Here is a 19,591-nt window from a genome sequence, read left to right on the forward strand (position 1 = left end):
CCCAAAAATACCCCAAAAATATCCTGAGAACATGTTTGAATTCCCCCCAAAAACCCCCAAAATATGTTAAAAATATACCCCAAAAAATCCCCAATAAACACCCCAAAAAATGCTAAAAATATGTTTCAAATACCCCAATAAACACCCCAAAAAAATCTTAATAACATGTTTAAATACCCCCCAGAAAACCCCAAAAATCCTCAATAAACACCCCAAAAACACCCCAAAAATATCCTGAGAACATGTTTGAATACCCCCCAGAAAACCCCAAAATATGTTAAAAATATCCCTTAAAAATCCCCAATAAACACCCCAAAAACACCTCAAAAATATTCTAATAATATGTTTAAATACTCCCCAGAAAACCCCAAAATATGTTAAAAATATCCCCCAAAAATCCCCAACAAACACCCCAAAAATATCTTAATAATATGTTTAAATACCCCCCAGAAAACCCCAAAATATGTAAAAAATATACCCCAAAAATCCCCAATAAACACCCCAAAAACATGCTAAAAATATGTTTCAAATACCCCCAAAAACACCCCAAAAAAATCTTAATAATATGTTTAAATACCCCCCAGAAAACCCCAAAAATCCTCAATAAACACCCCAAAAACACCCCAAAAATATCCTGAGAACATGTTTAAATACCCCCCAGAAAACCCCAAAATATGTCAAAAATACCCCCAAAAATCCCCAACAAACGCCCCAAAAACACCTCAAAAATATCCTAATAACATGTTTAAATACCCCCCAGAAAACCCCAAAATATGTTGAAAATATCCCTCAAAAATCCCCAATAAACACCCCAAAAACATGCTAAAAATATGTTTCAAATACCTTCAAAAACACCCCAAAAAAATCCTGAGAACATGTTTAAATACCCCCCAGAAAACCCCAAAATATGTTAAAAATACCCCCCAAAAATCCCCAATAAACACCCCAAAAATATCCTAATAACATGTTTAAATACCCCCAGAAAACCCCAAAATATGTTAAAAATATCCCTTAAAAATCCCCAATAAACACCCCAAAAATATCTTAATAACATGTTTAAATACCCCCCAGAAAACCCCAAAATATGTTAAAAATATCCCTTAAAAATCCCTAATAAACACCCCAAAAACATGCTAAAAACGTTTCAAATACCCCCAAAAATATCCTAATAACATGTTTAAATTCCCCCCAGAAAACCCCAAAATATGTCAAAAATACCCCCCAAAAATCCCCAATAAACACCCCAAAAACACCCCAAAAATATCCTAATAACATGTTTAAATACCCCCCAGAAAGCCCCAAAATATGTTAAAAATACCCCCCAAAAATCCTCAATAAACACCCCAAAAATATCCTGAGAACATGTCTGAATACCCCCCAGAAAACCCCAAAATATGTCAAAAATACCCCCCAAAAATCCCCAACAAACACCCCAAAAATATCTTAATAATATGTTTAAATTCCCCCCAGAAAACCCCAAAATATGTTAAAAATAACCCTCAAAAATCCCCAATAAACACCCCAAAAACATGCTAAAAATATGTTTCAAATACCCCCAAAAACACCCTAAAAAAATCTTAATAATATGTTTAAATACCCCCCAGAAAACCCCAAAAATCCTCAATAAACACCCCAAAAATATCTTAATAACATGTTTAAATTCCCCCCAGAAAACCCCAAAATATGTTAAAAATATCCCTTAAAAATCCCCAAAAAACACCCCAAAAATATCCTAATAATATGGTTAAATTCCCCCCCAGAAACCCCCAAAATATGATAAAAATACCCCCTCAAAATCCTCAATAAACACCCCAAAAATATCTTAATTATATGTTTAAATGCCCCCCAGAAAACCCCAAAATATGTTAAAAATACCCCCCAAAAATCCCCAATAAACACCCCAAAAACATGCTAAAAATATGTTTCAAATACCCCGAAAAACCAACCTAAAATATGTAATAATGTGTTTAAAATATCCCCTAAAATATGGTAAAAATGAGTTTCAAATACCCCTAAAAACATCTCTAAAATCTGCCAAAAGTGCCCCCAAAAAACCCCCAGAAAATGCTGAAAATCCCCCCAAAATAGGTTAAAAAGACAAAAAAAATTATATTTAAAATACCCCCCAAAATTGCCCCAAAAATCTGTTAAAGATACCCCTAAAAATACCCCTGAAAACACCCCTAAAATACCCTAAAAATACCTTCAGAAATCCCAAAAATCCACCCCAAAAATCTGATTAAAAAGCTCCAAAACCACCCCAACCTCACCCAAAATATACCCCAAAAATTTGTGTAAAATAGCCCCAAAATATGTAAAAAATACTCCCCAAAACTCCAAATTCACCTAAAAAACATCCCAAAAATATGCTAAAAATACCCTAAAATCACCCCAAAAATTGCCTTTAAAACACCCCAAAACCCAAAAATACCCCGAAAAATTCCACCAAAATAGCCCAAAAATATCCACAAAAATCCGCAAAAAATACCCCCAAAACCCAAAAAATTCAGCCTAAAAAAACCCCAAAAAGCACAGAAAAAACCCTAAAAAACACCCCCAAAACAACCCAAAAATAGCCCAAAAAACCCCAAATGTGCGCCCCAAAAACAGCAATAAAACCCCAAAAAAATCCCCCCAAAAAAACCCCAAAAATCCCCAAAAAAAGCCCCAAAAAACCCCAAATTTCCCCAATTTTTGCTCCTCCCCCGGTGCCTTCCAGAACATTCCTGGCCCCGCCCCTGCGCCTGCGGGCCCTCATTAAATATTCATGGACTTGGCTTTGGGGGCGTGGCCTCGTTTGGGGGCGGGGCCTGGGGTTTTGACAATTCCCTGTGTTTGGGGGCGGGGCCTCGTTGGGGCGTTTCCTGCCTTTGGGGGTGTGGCCTATTTCCTGAGGGGAGTTCCTTTCGTTTTGGAGGCGTGGCCTCGCTTAAGGGGGAGTTCCCTCGACATTGGGGGCGTGGCCTCATTTTGAGGGTGTTCCCTGTTTTGGGGGCGTGGCCTCATTTTGAGGGGAGCACTCCCTGGGTTTGAGGGGCGTGGCTTAAATTTTTATAGCGTTCCCTGATTTTGGGGGTGTGGCCTGGTTTTGAGGGAGTGTTCCCTGATTTTTCTGGGGGCGTGGCCTCATTTTGGGCGTGGCTTTCCTAGGTGGGCACACCAGGGGCGGGGCTGCTTCATTTCCCCCCAAAATCCCCTCAAGAACCGCCAAAATCCCTCTGACTCCCAAAATTTCCCGTTTTACCTCAAAACTCCATTTTTGACCCCAAATATCCCTTTTTTCCCTCCTTTAGGCCACGCCCCCGCACAAGCCACGCCCTGTAAACACTCCATTACCTTTTATTGCGCTCTAACCACGCCCATCGGAGGCGGAGTTCTCATTCACGCTCCGCCCACGCCGCTAATCTCCCGTCGCCGCTCGCTGACGTCATTAATGCGCGCCATGCTCCCCGCAGGGCCCCGGCGCGGCGCTGCCGCTGGGGCTGCCCGCGGCGCTGCCTGACCCGGTTCCCTCACGGTTCGTTCGCGTTTCTGGCCCGGTTCTGGCTCGGTTCGTTCCCGGTTCTGCCTCGGTTCGGTCACGGTGGGGTTGCCTGGCCCGGTTCGGTCCCGGTCCCGTTTCAATCCCGTTCCCCTCCTGTTTCTCCGCAGGTCCGGGTCCCGTCCCGGTGCCGTCCCGGTGCCGTGATGTGGGCCTGGTCCCGGTGCCCGTTGGTCGAGGACAGTTTCAGCCGCCTCGGCTCCCAGAGCAACGTCTACGGCCTGGCCGCGCTGCCCGGGGCCGTGCCCGGCCGGGCCTGGCCCGGGACCGGTACCGGCACCGCCTCTGACCCGCTCCGGGCTCCCGGGGCCGCTTCTGACCCGGTTCGGGCTCCCGGGGCCGCTTCTGAGCCGGTTCGGGCTCCCGGGGCCGCTTCTGAGCCGCTGCCACAACGGCCCCGGCCCGGTTCTGGTGCTGACCGTGTTCGGTGTCCCGCTCCCAGTCCCGGTTCTGACCCAGTTCAATGTCCCGGTCCTGGTCCCGGTCCCGGTCCTGGTCCCGGTTCCGGTTCTGATCCTGGCCCAGTTCATGGTCCTGGGCCTGGTGCTGGTCCCGGTTCTTGCCCTGGGCCTGTTCCCGGTCCCGGTCCCGGTGCTTTCCTGGCAGGTCCCGGTCCTGGTCCCGGTCCTGGTTCTGGTTCTGATCCTGACTCAATTCATGGTCCCGCTTCTGGTTCCGTTCCGGTCCCGGTTCAATGTCCCGGTTCTGGTTCAGGTCCCGGTTCTGACCCGGTTCAATGTCCCGGTTCTGAGCCATTCCCGGTTCCCGGTTCGGTTCCCGGTCCCGGTGCCCTCCTGGCCGCGGCGCTCCAGGGGAAGGTTTCTGACCCTGCCCCCGTTCAATGCCCCGGTTCCTGTCCCGGTTCCGTTCCTGACCCGGTTCAATGTCCCTGTCCCGGTGCTGACCCGGGTCATGGTTCCGGTTCTGAGCCACTGCCGGTTCCCGGTCCGGTTCCCGGTTCCGGTGCCGGTGCTGACCCGGGTCACGTTTCCGGTTCCGGTCCCGGTCCGGTTCAGTGTCCCGGTCCCGGTTCTGACCCTGGTTCCGGTTCCGGTGCCGGTGCTGACCCGGGTCACGTTTCCGGTTCCGGTCCCAGTCCGGTTCAGTGTTCCGGTCCCGGTGCTGACCCTGGTTCTGGTTCCGGTTCCGGTCCCGGTCCGGTTCAGTGTCCCGGTGCCGGTGCTGACCCGGGTCACGTTTCCGGTTCCGGTCCCGGTCCCGGTTCTGAGCCGGTTCATGGTTCCGGTGCCGGTGCTGACCCGGGTCACGTTTCCGGTCACGTTTCCGGTTCCGGTTCCGGTCCCGGTTCTGACCCGGTTCAGTGTCCCGGTCCCGGTTCTGACCCGGTTCACGTTTCCGGTTCCGGTCCCGGTTCTGACCCGGTTCAGTGTCCCCGGTCCCGGTGCTGACCCGGGTCACGTTTCCGGTTCCGGTTCCGGTCCCGGCCCGGTTCAGTGCCCCGGTCCCGGTTCTGACCCTGGTTCCGGTTCCGGTGCCGGTGCTGACCCGGGTCACGTTTCCGGTTCCGGTCCCGGTCCCGGCCCGGTTCAGTGCCCCGGTCCCGGTGCCCTCCTGGCGGCCGCTCTCAAGGGGAAGGTGCTGCTGTTCCGGTACCGGCAGCTGCGGCCCCGCCTGCGGCCCCTGGCCCGGGAGCTGCAGTTCACCTACATCCCCGGTAATTGATTAATAACGGCTAATAATGGGCTAATAACGGGGTAATAACGGGCTGATAACGGGCTGATAACGGGGTGATAGTTCACCTACATCCCCGGTAATTAATGACGGGCTAATGAGGGCTAATAACGGGCTAATAGTGGCTAATAATGGGGTAATAACGGGGTAATAACGGGGTAATAGTTCACCTGCATCCCCGGTAATTGATTAATAACGGGCTAATGAGGGCTAATAACGGGCTAATAATGGGGTAATAACGGGGTAATAGTTCACCTACATCCCCGGTAATTAATGACGGCTAATAACGGGCTAATGACGGGGTAATAACGGGCTAATAATGGGATAATAACGGGATAATAGCAGGCTAATAACGGGCTGATAACGGGCTAATAACGGGATAATAACGAGCTAATAACGGGATAATAGCGGGCGAATAGCGGGCTAATAACGGGATAATAACGGGATAATAACAGGATAATAACGGGCTGATAACGGGCTAATAACGGGATAATAACGAGCTAATAACGGGATAATAGCGGGCTAATAGCGGGATGATAACGGGATAATAACGGGCTAATAACGGGCTAATAACAGCCTAATAACGGGCTAATAACGGGATAATAACGGGCTAATAACGGGATAATAATGGGCTAATAACGGGATAATAACGGGCTAATAACAGCCTAATAATGGGCTAATAATGGGCTAATAACAGCCTAATAATGGGCTGATAACGGGCTGATAACGGGCTGATAAAGGGGCTCGGCGGTTTGAGGAGGTCCTGGGGATTTGGGGGATTTTTGGGGGAATTTTTGAGAATTTTTTGGGTTTTTTTAAATTTTTTTGAGGTTTGTTTTTGAATTTTTTTTTAATTTTTGGGGGGCAATTTTAGGATTTTGGGGAAATTTTTAGGAGATTTTTTAGGATTTTTTTATTTTTAGAGGGTTTTTGGGGGGACTTTTTAGGGGATTTTTTGCGGATTTTTAGGGGAATATTTGGGATTTGGAGGGCAATTTTTGGGATATTTTGTGATTTTTGGGTGACTTTTTGGGGATTTTTTTGGGGGGTTATTTGGGGATTTTTAAAGCATTTTTTGAGATTTTTTGGGATTATTTTTTAGTACTTTTAGGGACGTGTTTTGAATTTTTGTGGGATTTTTTGGGATTTTTGAGGGATTTTTAAATTTCTTTTTCGGGATATTTGGGATTTGTTTTAGAATTTTTTAGGATTTTTGGGGGGAATTTTGGTGAAATATTTGGGGTTTTGTGGGGGATTTTTTTGGGATTTTTGAGGGGGATATTTTAGGGGATATTTTGGGAGATTTTTTGGGGTATTTTGGAGGTTTTTGGGGGATTTTGGAGGTTTTTTGGGGGATATTTTTGAGGTTTTTTTGGGATATTTTGGGTGTTTTTGGGGCTATTTTGGGTATTTTTGGGGGATATTTTGGGTGGTTTTGGGGGATATTTTTGGTATTTTGGGGGGATGTTATTGGGTGTTTTTGGGGGATATTTTGGGTGTTTTTGGGGGATATTTTTGGGGATATTTTGGGTGTTTTGGGGGGATATTTTTGGGGGATATTTAGGAGGTTTTTGGGGCTATTTTGGGTGTTTTTGGGGGATTTTTTGGGTATTTTTGGGGATGTTTTGGGTATTTTTGGGGGATGTTATTGGGTGTTTTTTGGGGATATTTTGGGTGTTTTTGGGGGATGTTATTGGGTGTTTTTGGGGGATATTTTGGGTATTTTGGGGGGATGTTTTTGGGTGTTTTTGGGGGATATTTTGGGTATTTTTTTGGGGGATGTGTTTTTGGGTATTTTGGGGGGATGTTATTGGGTGTTTTTGGGGGATATTTTGGGTGGTTTTGGGGGATATTTTTGGGGATATTTTGGGTGTTTTTGGGGGATATTTTTGGGGATATTTTGGGTGTTTTTGGGGGATATTTTGGGTATTTTTTGGGGGATGTTTTTGGGTATTTTTGGGGGATGTTATTGGGTGTTTTTTGGGGATATTTTGGGTGTTTTTTGGGGATATTTTGGGTGTTTTTGGGGGATGTTTTGGGTATTTTTGGGGGATGTTATTGGGTATTTTTTTGGGGCTATTTTGGGTATTTTTGGGGGATGTTTTTGGGGATGTTTTGGGTATTTTTGGGGATATTTTGGGGGGATATTTTGGGTGTTTTTTTGGGGATGTTTTGGGTGTTTTTTTGGGGCTATTTTGGGTATTTTTGGGGGATATTTTGGGGGGCTATTTTGGGTGTTTTGGGGGCTATTTTGAGTATTTTTGGGTGATGTTTTTGGGTTCCCATGGATTTTCTCCCCTGCCCCCCCCAGTGGACGCAGAGATCGTTTCCATCGATTCCTTCCCCAAATCCCCCCCCCAGCGCGGCCTCGTGGGTGGGGATCACCTTCATCAAGGTGGGGGAGGGGATTTGGGGGGTCCTGGCTGGGGGGATTTGGGGGGTCCTGAGGGGATTTGGGGGGGTCCTGGGGGGGATTTGGGGGGGTCCTGGGGGGGAGATTTGGGGGGTCCTGAGGGGATTTGGGGGGGATTTGGGGGGTCCTGGGGGGGATTTGGGGGGTCCTGGGGGGATTCAGGGGGGATTTTGGGGGTCCTGGGGGGTCTCAGAGGGGATTTGGGGGGTCCTGGGGGGGATTTGGGGGGGTCCTGGGGGGTCCTGGGGGGGATCTGGGGGGTCCTGGGGGGGATTTGGGGAGTCCTGGGGGGGATTTGGGGGGTCCTGGGGGGGATTTGGGGGGGGATTTGGGGGGGTCCTGGGGGGGGATTTGGGGGGTCCTGGGGGGATTTGGGGGGTCCTTGGGGGGGGTCCTGGGGGCGATTTGGGGGGTCCTGGGGGGTCTCAGAGGGGTCAGGGGGATTTGGGGGCAGTTTTGGGGGGATTTGGGGGGGCTGGAAGGGATTTGAGGGGGATTTGGGGGGGTCCTGGGGGGTTTTTTTGGGGGGGGGGTCTTGAGCATTTGAGGGCTCTGGGAGGGGATTTGGGGGTCTCAGGTGGAACTTTGGGGGGTCTGATGCCCTTTTTTGGGGGATCTTCGGTCATTTTTGGAGATTCTGGGATGGTTTTTGGGGGTCTCAGGTAATTTTTGGGGTGTCTGAGGGGATTTTGGGGATTCTGGGTTTGGTTTTTGGGGATTCTGGGTTTGGTTTTGGGGTGTCTCAGGTGATTTTTGGGGTCTCAGATGGGATTTGAGGGTTCTGGGTTTGGTTTTGGGTGTCTGAGGTCATTTTGGGGGTGTCTCAGGTGATTTGGGGGTATCTGAGGTGATTTGGGGGGTATCTGAGGGGATTTTGGGGTGTCTGAGGGGATTTTGGGGATTCTGGGTTTGGTTTTTGGGGTGTCTGAGGTCATTTTGGGGGTGTCTGAGGGGGTTTTGGGGGGTCTTGGGCCATTTTGGGGGGGTTCAGGTGGTTTTGGGGGATTCTGGGTTTGGTTTTTGGGGTGTCTGAGGTGATTTGGGGGGTCTCAGATGGGATTTGAGGGTTCTGGGTTTGGTTTTTGGGGTGTTGTCTGAGGGGGTTTTGGGGATTCTGGGTTTGGTTTTGGGGTATCTGAGGGGATTTTGGGGTGTCTGAGGTGATTTTTTGGGGGTCTCAGGTGATTTTTGGGGGTCTCAGGTAATTTTGGGGGTGTCTGAGGTGATTTTGGGGTGTCTGGGTTTGGTTTTTGGGGTGTCTGAGGGGGTTTTGGGGTCCCCCAGGACTCGGGGGACAAACCGAGCCCCTTCCTCAACATTTACTGCGATTACGAGCCGGGCTGCGAGTTCGACCTCGACTCCGTGGCCCGTGAGAGACCCCAAAATCGGGGAGGGGACCCCAAAAAATGGGGTTGGGACCCCCAAAAATGGAATCGGGGACCCCAAAAAACGGGGAGGGGACCCCAAAAATGGGTTTGGGACCCCCAAAAAACGGAATCAGGGAGCCCAAAAATGGGTTTGGGACCCCCAAAAATGGAACCGGGGACCCTGTAAATGGGGAGGGGGGCCCCAAAAAAAGGGTTGGGGACCCCAAAAATGGGATTAGGGAGCCCAAAAATGGGGAGGGGACCCCAAAAACGGGATTGGGAACCCAAAAATGGAATCAGGGAGCCCAAAAATGGGGGAGGGGACCCCAAAAAATGGAATCAGGACCCCAAAAATGGGGAGGGGACCCCAAAAACGGGATTGGGAACCCAAAAATGGAATCAGGGAGCCCAAAAATGGGGAGGGGACCCAAAAAATGGGTTTGGGACGCCCAAAAACGGAATCAGGGACCCCAAAAACGGGGAGGGGACCCCAAAAATGGGATCAGGGATCCCCAAAATGGGGCTGGGAACCCAAAACTGGGGTTTGGGAACTCAACAATGAGATTGGGAACCCCAAAAATGGGGATGGGGACCCCAAAATGGGGTTTGGACCCCCCAAAATGGGATTTAGGACCCCCGAAATGGGGTTTGGGACCCCCAAACTGGGATTTAGGACCCCAAAACTGGAATTTGGGACCCCAAAATGAGTTTGGGACCCCCAAAATGGGTTTGGGACCCCAAAATGTGTTTGGGACCCCAAACTGGGATTTAGGACCCCCAAAATGGGTTTGGGACCCCAAAATGGGATATAGGGACCCCCGAAATGGGATTTGGGACCCCAAAATGGGATTTGGCACCCCAAAAATGGGATTTAGGACCCCCAAAATGGGATTTAGGACCCCCAAAAGGGATTTGGGACCCCCAGAAATGGGATTTGGGACCCCAAAATGGGATTTGGGACCTCCAAAAAGGGGTTTGGGACCCCTAGAAATGGGATTTGGGACCCCTAGAAATGGGTTGGGACCCCAAAACTGGAATTTGGGACCCCCAAAATGGGATTTAGGACCCCAAAAAGGGGTTCGGGACCCCCAAAATGGGATTTGGAACCCCAAAAATGGGATTTGGGACCCCCAAAATGGGATTTAGGACCCCAAAATGGGTTTGGGACCCCCAAAATGGGATTTAGGACCCCAAAAATGGGGTTTGGGACCCCCAAAATGGGTTTGGGACCCCCAAAATGGGATTTAGGACCCCAAAATGGGTTTGGGACCCCCAAAATGGGATTTGGGACCCCCAAACTGGGATTTGGAACCCCAAAATGAGTTCGGGACCCCTGAATCCCCCTCCCCAGAGAGCTGCCTGAACCTGGAGCTTCGCTTCAACCCCCTTCCAGCTGTGCCACGCCCAGTGAGTGCCCAAAACCCCCAAAAAACCCCCCAAAAAACCCAAAAAAAAATCCTAAAAATTAAAAAAATCAATCCTGAGAAATGCTGGGATTTGGCTGAAAGGGCCCCCAAACCCGCAGGGTCCGGGTGGGGCAAGCACCTGGAGACGGTGTTCCTGCTGAGCGGGAGCGACCCCGCCATCCACATGTACAGGGAGGTGAGGGCCCAAAATGCACCCCAAAATGCACCTAAATGCACCCAAAAATACCCTGAAAATATCCTGAAAATATCCTGAAAATAGCCCAAAATATACCCCAAAACACCCCCAAAATACCCCCAAAACACCCCCAAAAATAGCACAAAAATACCCTGAAAATAGCCCAAAATATACCCCAAAAATTACCCAAAAATCCACTCGGCCATCCACATGTACCGCGAGGTGAGGAGTCCAAAATGCACCCAAAATACCCCAAAAATAGCACAAAAATACCCTGAAAATGTCCTGAAAATATCCTGAAAATAGCCCAAAATATACCCAAAAATCACCCCAAAATACACCCAAAAATGGCACAAAATACCCTGAAAATATCCTGAAAATAGCCCAAAATATACCCCAAAACACCCCCAAAAATAGCACAAAAATACCCTGAAAATATCCTGAAAATAACCCAAAATATACCCCGAAAATTACCCAAAAATTCACCCGGCCATCCACATGTACAGGGAGTGAGGCGCCCCAAAATACCCCAAAATGCACCCAAAATGCACCCAAAATACCCCCAAAATACACCCAAAACAGCACAAACATACCCTGAAAATATCCTGTGTACCGGGAGGTGAGGTGTCCAAAATACCCCAAAATACCCCAAAATGCACCCAAAAATACCCCCAAAAACAGCACAAACATCCCTGAAAATATCCTGAAAATATCTGAAAATATCCTGAAAATAGCCCAAAATATACCCTGAAATAGACCCAAAAATTACCCCAAAATCCCCCCGGCCATCCACATGTACCGGGAGGTGAGGCGCCCAAAACACCCAAAATGCACCCAAAAATACCCCCAAAATACACCCAAAAATAGCCTGAAAATGTCCTGAAAATATCCTGAACATAACCCAAAACATACCCCAAAAATTACCAAAAATTCACCCGGCCATCCACATGTACAGGGAGGTGAGGTGTCCAAAATACCCCAAAATACCCCAAAATGCACCAAAAATACCCCCAAAATACCCCCAAAACAGCACAAACATACCCTGAAAATATCCTGAAAATAGCCCAAAATATACCCCAAAAATTACCCAAAAATCCACCCGGCCATCCACATGTACAGGGAGGTGAGGCGCCCCAAAATACCCCAAAATGCACCCAAAATATCCCCAAAATACCCCCAAAACACCCCCAAAAATAGCACAAAAACATTCCAAAAATGCCCTAAAAATATTCCAAAAATGTCCTGAAAATAGCCCAAAATGCACCCCAAAATACCCTGAAATATTCCCCAAAAAAACAAAACAAAACAAAAAAAATTGGCTAAAAACATCTTAAAAATGCCCCAAATCCACCCCAAAATAACCCAAAAAAATATCCTAAAAACACCAAAAATATACCCGAAATACCCTAAAATCTGCCTTAAAGCCACACCAAAAACACCCTAAAAGTCCCCCCAAATATCCAAAAAGAATCCCTCAAAAATCCCCCCAAATTTTCCCCAAAATCCCCATAAAAATCCCCCAAATTTCCCTGGAAAAATCCCCCAAAATGCCCCAAAAATCCCATAAAAATCCCCCAAATTTCCTTGGAAAAATCCCCCAAAATTCCCTGAAAAAATCCCCCAAATTTCCCTGGAAAAATCCCCAAAATGCCCCAAAAATCCCATAAAAATCCCCCAAATTTCCCTGAAAAAATCCCCCAAAATGCCCAAAAATCCCATAAAATCCCCCAAATTTCCTTGGAAAAATCCCCCAAAATTCCCTGAAAAAATCCCCCAAATTTCCCTGGAAAAATCCCCCAAAATGCCCCAAAAATCCCCATAAAAATCCCCCAAATTTCCTTGAAAAAATCCCCCAAAATTCCCTGAAAAATCCCCAAATTTCCTTGAAAAAATCCCCCAAAATTCCCTGAAAAAAATCCCCCAAATTTCCCTGGAAAATTCCCCCAAAATGCCCAAATCCCCCAAATTTTCCCAAAATCCCCAATTTTCCATTTTCCCCTGCAGAACCCCGGCTCTCACCAGTTTGAGGAGCAGCCGATCCAGCTCCTGTTCCCCGAGCTCCAGGACCTGCCCAGCACGTGCGGCTCCACTTTTTCCTCTTTTTCCCTCCATTTCCCTCCATTTCATTGAATTTCACATTTTTCTGGCATTTTCCCCTGATTTTTTCCTAAATTTTCCCCCTTTTCCCTGATTTTTTCATGATTTTTTTCTGATTTTTCCTTGAATTTTCTCTCAACTTTCCTAATTTATCCCTAAATTTTCCCCAGATTTTCCCCTGATTTTTCTCTGATTTCCTCTGCCTCGTTTCCATTTTTTTCCCCATTTTTTTCTGGGTTTTCCCCATTTTCCCCATATTTTCAGATATTTTCCCATTTTTCCCAATTTCCCCGTTTTCCCCCCATTTTCCAGGGTGCTCTGGTTGGACGTGCAGTCCCTGATTTCCCATTTTTCCCGTTATTTTTACTGTTATTTTTCCCGTTATTTTTCCCATTATTTTTCCCCAATTTCCCCCATTTTCCCCAGGTTTTTTGCTGGTTTTTTCCCATTTATCCAGTTTTTTTCCCATTTTTCCCAAATTCCCCGTTTTTCCCCATTTCCAGGGTGCTCTGGTTGGACGTGCAGTCCCTGATTTCCCGTTTTTCCCATTATTTTTCCCGTTATTTTTTCCCGTTATTTTTCCCGGGTTTTTTCCTGTTTTTTCCCCATTTATCCAGTTTTTTTCCCAATTTCCCCATTTTTTTCCCCCATTTTTCAGGGTGCTCTGGTTGGACGTGCAGTCCCTGATTTCCCGTTTTTCCCGTTATTTTTCCCGTTATTTTTCCCCAATTTCCCCATTTTCTCCAGGTTTTTTCCTGTTTTTTCCATTTATTCAGGTTTTTCCCATTTTTCCCAATTTCCCCGTTTTTCCCCCCATTCCAGGGTGCTCTGGTTGGACGTGCAGTCCCTGATTTCCCGTTTTTCCCATTATTTTTCCCATTATTTTTCCCATTATTTTTCCCCAATTTTCCCCATTTTCTCCAGGTTTTTTCCTGGTTTTTCCCATTTATCCAGTTTTTTCCCATTTTTCCCAATTTCCCCATTTTTCCCCCATTTTAGGGTTCTCTGGTTGGACGTGCAGTCCCTGATTTCCCATTTTTCCCGTTATTTTTCCCGTTATTTTTCCCGTTATTTTTCCCATTGTTTTTCCCCGTTTTTTTTCCGTGTTTTTTCCATTTATCCAGTTTTTTCCCACTTTTCCCAAATTCCCCGTTTTTCCCCCCATTCCAGGGTTCTCTGGTTGGACGTTCACTCCCTGATTTCCCATTATTTTTCCCATTATTTTTCCTGTTATTTTTCCCATTATTTTTCCCGTTATTTTTCCCCAATTTTCCCATTTTCCCCGGGATTTTTCCTGTTTTTTCCCGTTTTTTTCTGTGTTTTTTTCCCATTTTTCCAAATTCCCCATTTTTCTCCCCATTCCAGGGTTCTCTGGTTGGACGTGCAGTCCCTGATTTCCCGTTTTTCCATTATTTTTCCCATTATTTTTCCCATTGTTTTTCCCAATTTTCCCAATTTTTCCGTGTTTTTTCCCATTTTTCCCAATTTCCCCGTTTTTCCCCCATTTCCAGGGTGCTCTGGTTGGACGTGCAGTCCCTGATTTCCCGTTTTTCCCATTATTTTTCCCGTTATTTTTCCCATTATTTTCCCCAATTTTCCCCATTTTCCCAGGTTTTTTCCTGTTTTTTTCCCATTTATCCAGTTTTTTCCCATTTTTCCCAAATTCCCCGTTTTTCCCCCATTTCCAGGGTGCTCTGGTTGGACGTGCAGTCCCTGATTTCCCGTTTTTCCCATTATTTTTCCCGTTATTTTTCCCGTTATTTTCCCCGGTTTTTTTCCTGTTTTTTCCCCGGTTTTTTCCGTGTTTTTTCCCATTTTTCCCAAATTCCCCATTTTTCCCCCATTTCAGGGTGCTCTGGTTGGACGTGCAGTCCCTGATTTCCCATTTTTCCCGTTATTTTTCCCATTGTTTTTCCCCAATTTTTCCCCGTTTTTTTCCGTGTTTTTCCCCATTTATTCAGTTTTTTTCCCCTTTTTCCCAAATTCCCCATTTTTCCCCCATTCCAGGGTTCTCTGGTTGGACGTGCAGTCCCTGATTTCCCGTTTTTCCCGTTATTTTTCCCGTTATTTTTCCTGGGTTTTTTGCTGTTTTTTCCATTTATCCAGTTTTTTTCCCATTTTTCCCAATTTCCCCGTTTTTCCCCCATTTCAGGGTGCTCTGGTTGGACGTGCAGTCCCTGATTTCCGTTTTTCCCATTATTTTTCCCGTTATTTTTCCCGTTATTTTTCCCGGGTTTTTTCCTGGTTTTTCCCATTTATCCAGTTTTTTCCCATTTTTCCCAAATTCCCCGTTTTTCCCCATTTCAGGGTGCTCTGGTTGGACGTGCAGTCCCTGATTTCCCGTTTTTCCCGTTATTTTTCCCGTTATTTTTACTGTTATTTTTCCCGTTATTTTTCCCGGGTTTTTTCCTGTTTTTCCCATTTATCCAGTTTTTTCCCAAATTCCCCATTTTTCCCCCATTCCAGGGTTCTCTGGTTGGACGTTCGGCCCCTGCCCGGCTCCGGCCTCGGCTCTCGGCCCTCGGCTGCCAGAGCGGCTTCGTGCGGGCGGCGCGCAGTGGACGAGGGGACGCGGGGTGAGAAATTCCCGAAATTCCCAAAATTCCAAAATTCCTGAAATTCTGAATTCCCAAAATCCGAAATCGCGTGGACGAGGGGACGCGGGGTGAGAAATTCCAAAATTCCGAAATCTGAATTCCCAAAATTCCAAATTCCTGAATTCCCAAAATCCTGAATTCCCAAAATCCTGAATTCCCAAAATCCTGAATTCCCAAATTCCCAAAATTCTGAATCTCTGAAATCCCCAAATTCCCAAATTCCCAAATTCCCAAAATCGCGTGGACGAGGGACGCGGGGTGAGAAATCCCAAAATTCCAAAATTCTGAATCCCCGAAATCCCCAAATTCCCAAAATCGCGTGGACGAGGGGACGAGGGGTGAGAAATCCCAAATTCCCGAAATTCTGAATCCCAAAATCCTGAAATCCTGAATTCCAAAATTCCCGAAATTCTGAATTCCCGAAATCCTGAAATCCTGAATTCCCAAATTCCTAAAATCGCGTGGACGAGGGGACGCGGGGTGAGAATTCCCGAAATTCCCAAATTCTGAATCCCCGAAATCCCCAAATTCCCAAAATCGCGTGGACGAGGGGACGCGGGGTGAGAAATCTGAAATTCCCGAAATTCCTGAAATTCTGAATTCCCAAATTCCCAAAATCCTGAATTCCCGAATTCCCAAATCCTGAATTCCCGAATTCCCAAATTCCCGAAATTCCCAAATTCCCAAATCGCGTGGACGAGGGGACACGGGGTGAGAAATCCCAAAATTCCCAAAATTCCGAATTCCCAAATTCCCAAATCCTGAATCCCTGAAATCCTGAAATCCCCACATTCCTGAATTCCAAAATCGCGTGGACGAGGGGACACGGGGTGAGAAATTCCCAAAATTCCCGAAATTCCGAATTCCCAAAATCCCAAAATCCCGAATCCCTGAAATCCTGAAATCCCACATTCCTGAATTCCCAAAGTCCCGAATTCCCAAAATCGCGTGGACGAGGGGACGCGGGGTGAGAAATCCCAAAATTCCCAAAATTCCAAATTCCCAAAATTCCCAAAATTCCGAATTCCCAAATTCCAAAATCGCGTGGACGAGGGGACGAGGGGTGAGAAATCCCCAAATTCCCAAAATTCCCGAAATTCTGAATTCCAAAATCCTGAATTCCCAAATTCCCAAAATCCCGAATCCCTGAAATCCTGAAATCCCCCAAATCCCAAAGTCCCGAATTCTCAAAATCGCGTGGACGAGGGGACAAGGGGTGAGAGAATCCAAAATTCCCAAAATTCCCAATTCCCAAAATTCCAAATTCCCAAAATCCCGAAATCCCGAATTCCCGAATTCCCAAATCCTGAAATCCTTAAACCCCGAAATCCCCAAGTTCCCAAAGTCCCGAATTCCCAAAATCACGTGGACGAGGGGACGTGGGGTGAGAAATCCCGAAATTCCCGAAATTCCTGAAATTCTGAATTCCCAAAATTCCCGAAATCCTGAATTCCCAAATTCCAAAATCCCAAAATCCTGAATCCCTGAAATCCTGAAATCCCCAAATTCCCAAAGTCCCGAATTCCCAAAATCGCGTGGATGAGGGGACGTGGGGTGAGAAATCCCAAAATTCCCAAATTCCCACGTTCTGAATTCCCAAAATCCCGAATTCCCCAGTTTCCTAAATCCCCAAAATTCCCATTTTCACCCCAATTTTTTTCCCCCATTTTTCCAAAATCTCATTTTTTCCCCCATTTTTCCCCCCATTTTTCCCCAATTTTTTCCCCCATTTTTCCCAAAATTTCATTTTTCCCCCAATTTCCCTCAGTTATTTTACAGAGCTGGAGCCGCCAGCAGGACGGGCCCATCTCGGCTTCTCCGCAGCCCCAAAATTCCCATTTTTCACCCCATTTTTTCCCCGTTTTTTCCCATTCCCCCCCCATTTTTTTCCACCCATTTTTTCCCAAAATCTCATTTTTTTCCCCAATTTTCTCAGTTATTTTGCAGAGCTGGAGCCGCCAGCAGGACGGGCCCATCTCGGCCGTGCTGCTCTTCCAGCTGCCCACGGAGGGACACGGTGAGGGGAAAACGGGGAGAAAAAGGGGGAAAATGGGAAAAAATGGGAAAAAATATGGGGAAAAAATGGGGAAAAATGGGGAAAAAAAGGGAAAAAATGGGAAAAAAATGGGAAAAAATATGGGAAAAAATGGGGGAAAATGGGGAAAAAATGGGAAAAAATGGGAAAAAATGGGAACAAATATGGGGGAAATATGGGGGAAAATGGGAAAAATGGGAACAAATATGGGGAAAAAAATGGGGGAAAATGGGGAAAAAATTGAAAAAATATGGGGAAAAAATGGGGGAAAATGGGAAAAAATATGGGAAAAAATATGGGGAAAATATGGGGGAAAATGGGGAAAAAATGGGAAAAATATGGGGAAAATATGGGGGAAAATGGGAAAAAAATGGGAAAAAATATGGGGAAAAAATGGGGATTTTGGGACTGGAGATAGACAGGAAAGTGCGAAAAAATGGGGGCAAAATCGGGGCCAAATGTGGAGAAAAATGGGGATTTTGGGGCTGGAAAACCAGGATCCCTCAGGGGGAAAAATGGGAAAAAATTGGGTGGGAAATGGGTGAAAATGGGGGAGAAATGGAAAAAAAGGAGAGAAAAATTGGAAAAAAAATATAGGGGAAAATGAAGGAAAAAATGGGAAAATTCAGTGAAAAATGGGAAAAAAGCCAGGAGAAAAACGGGAAAAATGGGGAAAAAAGTCAGGAAAAAACGGAGGAAAAATGGGAAAAGCTTAAATTCCCAAAAATGCCCTTTTTCACCCCAGAATTCCCAAATTTCTTGCAGAGGATCCCGAGGATTCCTGGAGCCTCCTGGTCAGCAGCACCCTGGAGGCCGCTGTGGTTTACAGGTGTTCCCCCAAAAAAATCCCCAAAAATTCCCAAAAAAATATTCCCCAAAAAATTCCCAAAAAATTGCCAAAAATCCACCCCAAAATCTCCCAAGAATCAAAAAAAAAAATCCAAAAATATCTCTGGAAAAATCCCCAAAATTTCCCCAAAAATTCCCAGTCTGGGAACTTTGGGGAATTTTTGGGGAGAATTTTGGGGAATTCTGGGGCGGATTTTTTTGGGGGATTTTTGGGGAGAATTTTGGGGAATGTCAGAATGAATTTGTGGGGAATTTTACGGAGTATTTTGGGGAATTTTTTTTCATTTTTGGAGGATTTTTTGGGGGGATTTTTTTGGGGATTTTGGGGGAATATTTGGGGCTATTTTGGGGCTATTTAGGGCCTGGCCGAGCCCGGCAGCCAAAGGGATTTGGGATTTTTGAGGAATATTTGTGTATATTTTGGGGAATATTTTGGGATTTTTGGGGGGATATTTTGGTGAATATTTTGGGATTTTTGGGGGGATTTTTTTTGGGATTTTTGGTGAATATTTAGGGATTTTTTTGTGAATATTTTGACCATTTTGGGTTATTTTTCCCCCAGAAAGCTCCTGAAACGGGGCCTGGCCGAGCCCCTGGTGCTGCCCGGCAGCCGCGGCTCCGACGCCGTCGTTTGTGCCAAAGTCACCGACGTCGACTTCGACGGCGCCGCCGAGATCCTGCTGGGCACCTACGGCCAGGTGGGACCCCCAAAATTCCCCAAATTCCCCAAATTCCCGACATTTCCCTGAGTTCCCACAATTTTCCCCCATTTTTTCACAATTTTCTCCAATTTGTCCTCATTTTCTCATTATTTTTCCCCATTTCCCTCCATTTTCCCCCTTGATTTTCCCCAATTTTCTCTCATTTTTTCCACAATATTCCCTGATTTTTCCCTAATTTTTCCCCATTTTTTCCCCAATTTTCCCCAATTTTTCCCCCAATTCCCCCCAATTTTTCCCTTATTTACCCTAATTTTCCCCCAATTTTCCCTGATTTACCCTAATTTTTCCCCCAATTTCCCCCATTTTTCCCCAATTTTCCCCCCAATTTTCCCCAACTTTCCCCCATTATTTCCCTGATTTACCCTAATTTCCACCCAATTTCCCCCAGTTCCCCTCATTTTTTCCCCTATTTTTCCCAAATTTTCCCCCATTATTTCCCTGATTTACCCTAATTTCCCACCCATTTCCTCCCCAATTTTCCCCCAATATTTCCCTGATTTACCCTAATTTCCCCCCCATTTTCTCCCCAATTTTCCCCAATATTTCCCTGATTTCCCCTATTTTTCCCCAATTTTCCCCTGATTTACCCTAATTTTCGCCCCATTTTTCCTCCTAATTTTCCCCCAATTTTCCCCCATTATTTCCCTGATTTCCCCTATTTTTCCCCAATTTTCCA

General features: G+C 46.2%; 2 protein-coding genes across 2 annotated transcripts; both read left to right on the forward strand.

Moving 5' to 3' along the window:
- The first annotated feature begins 83 nt into the window (after positions 1 to 83).
- LOC141726785 (KICSTOR complex protein kaptin-like) lies at positions 84 to 10,424 on the forward strand. Its single transcript, XM_074531852.1, is given in 8 exon segments — positions 84 to 3,601; positions 3,652 to 3,783; positions 5,093 to 5,216; positions 7,545 to 7,606; positions 7,608 to 7,628; positions 8,931 to 9,015; positions 10,365 to 10,393; positions 10,395 to 10,424. Coding segments are annotated over 7 exon segments (447 nt in total). The 5' UTR covers positions 84 to 3,601; positions 3,652 to 3,687.
- Positions 10,425 to 11,400: 976 nt separating this feature from the next.
- Positions 11,401 to 18,891, forward strand: LOC141726784 (KICSTOR complex protein kaptin-like; the record flags this gene model as incomplete). Its single annotated transcript, XM_074531851.1, is given in 6 exon segments — positions 11,401 to 11,420; positions 12,620 to 12,693; positions 15,179 to 15,288; positions 17,246 to 17,326; positions 18,110 to 18,173; positions 18,756 to 18,891. Coding segments are annotated over 6 exon segments (477 nt in total), but the record flags the coding sequence as incomplete, so codon positions are not given.
- Between the last annotated feature and the right edge of the window lie 700 nt (positions 18,892 to 19,591).

The sequence above is a fragment of the Zonotrichia albicollis genome, chromosome 39 (assembly GCF_047830755.1).
Source record: "Zonotrichia albicollis isolate bZonAlb1 chromosome 39, bZonAlb1.hap1, whole genome shotgun sequence".
Taxonomy (NCBI): Eukaryota; Metazoa; Chordata; class Aves; order Passeriformes; family Passerellidae; genus Zonotrichia; species Zonotrichia albicollis.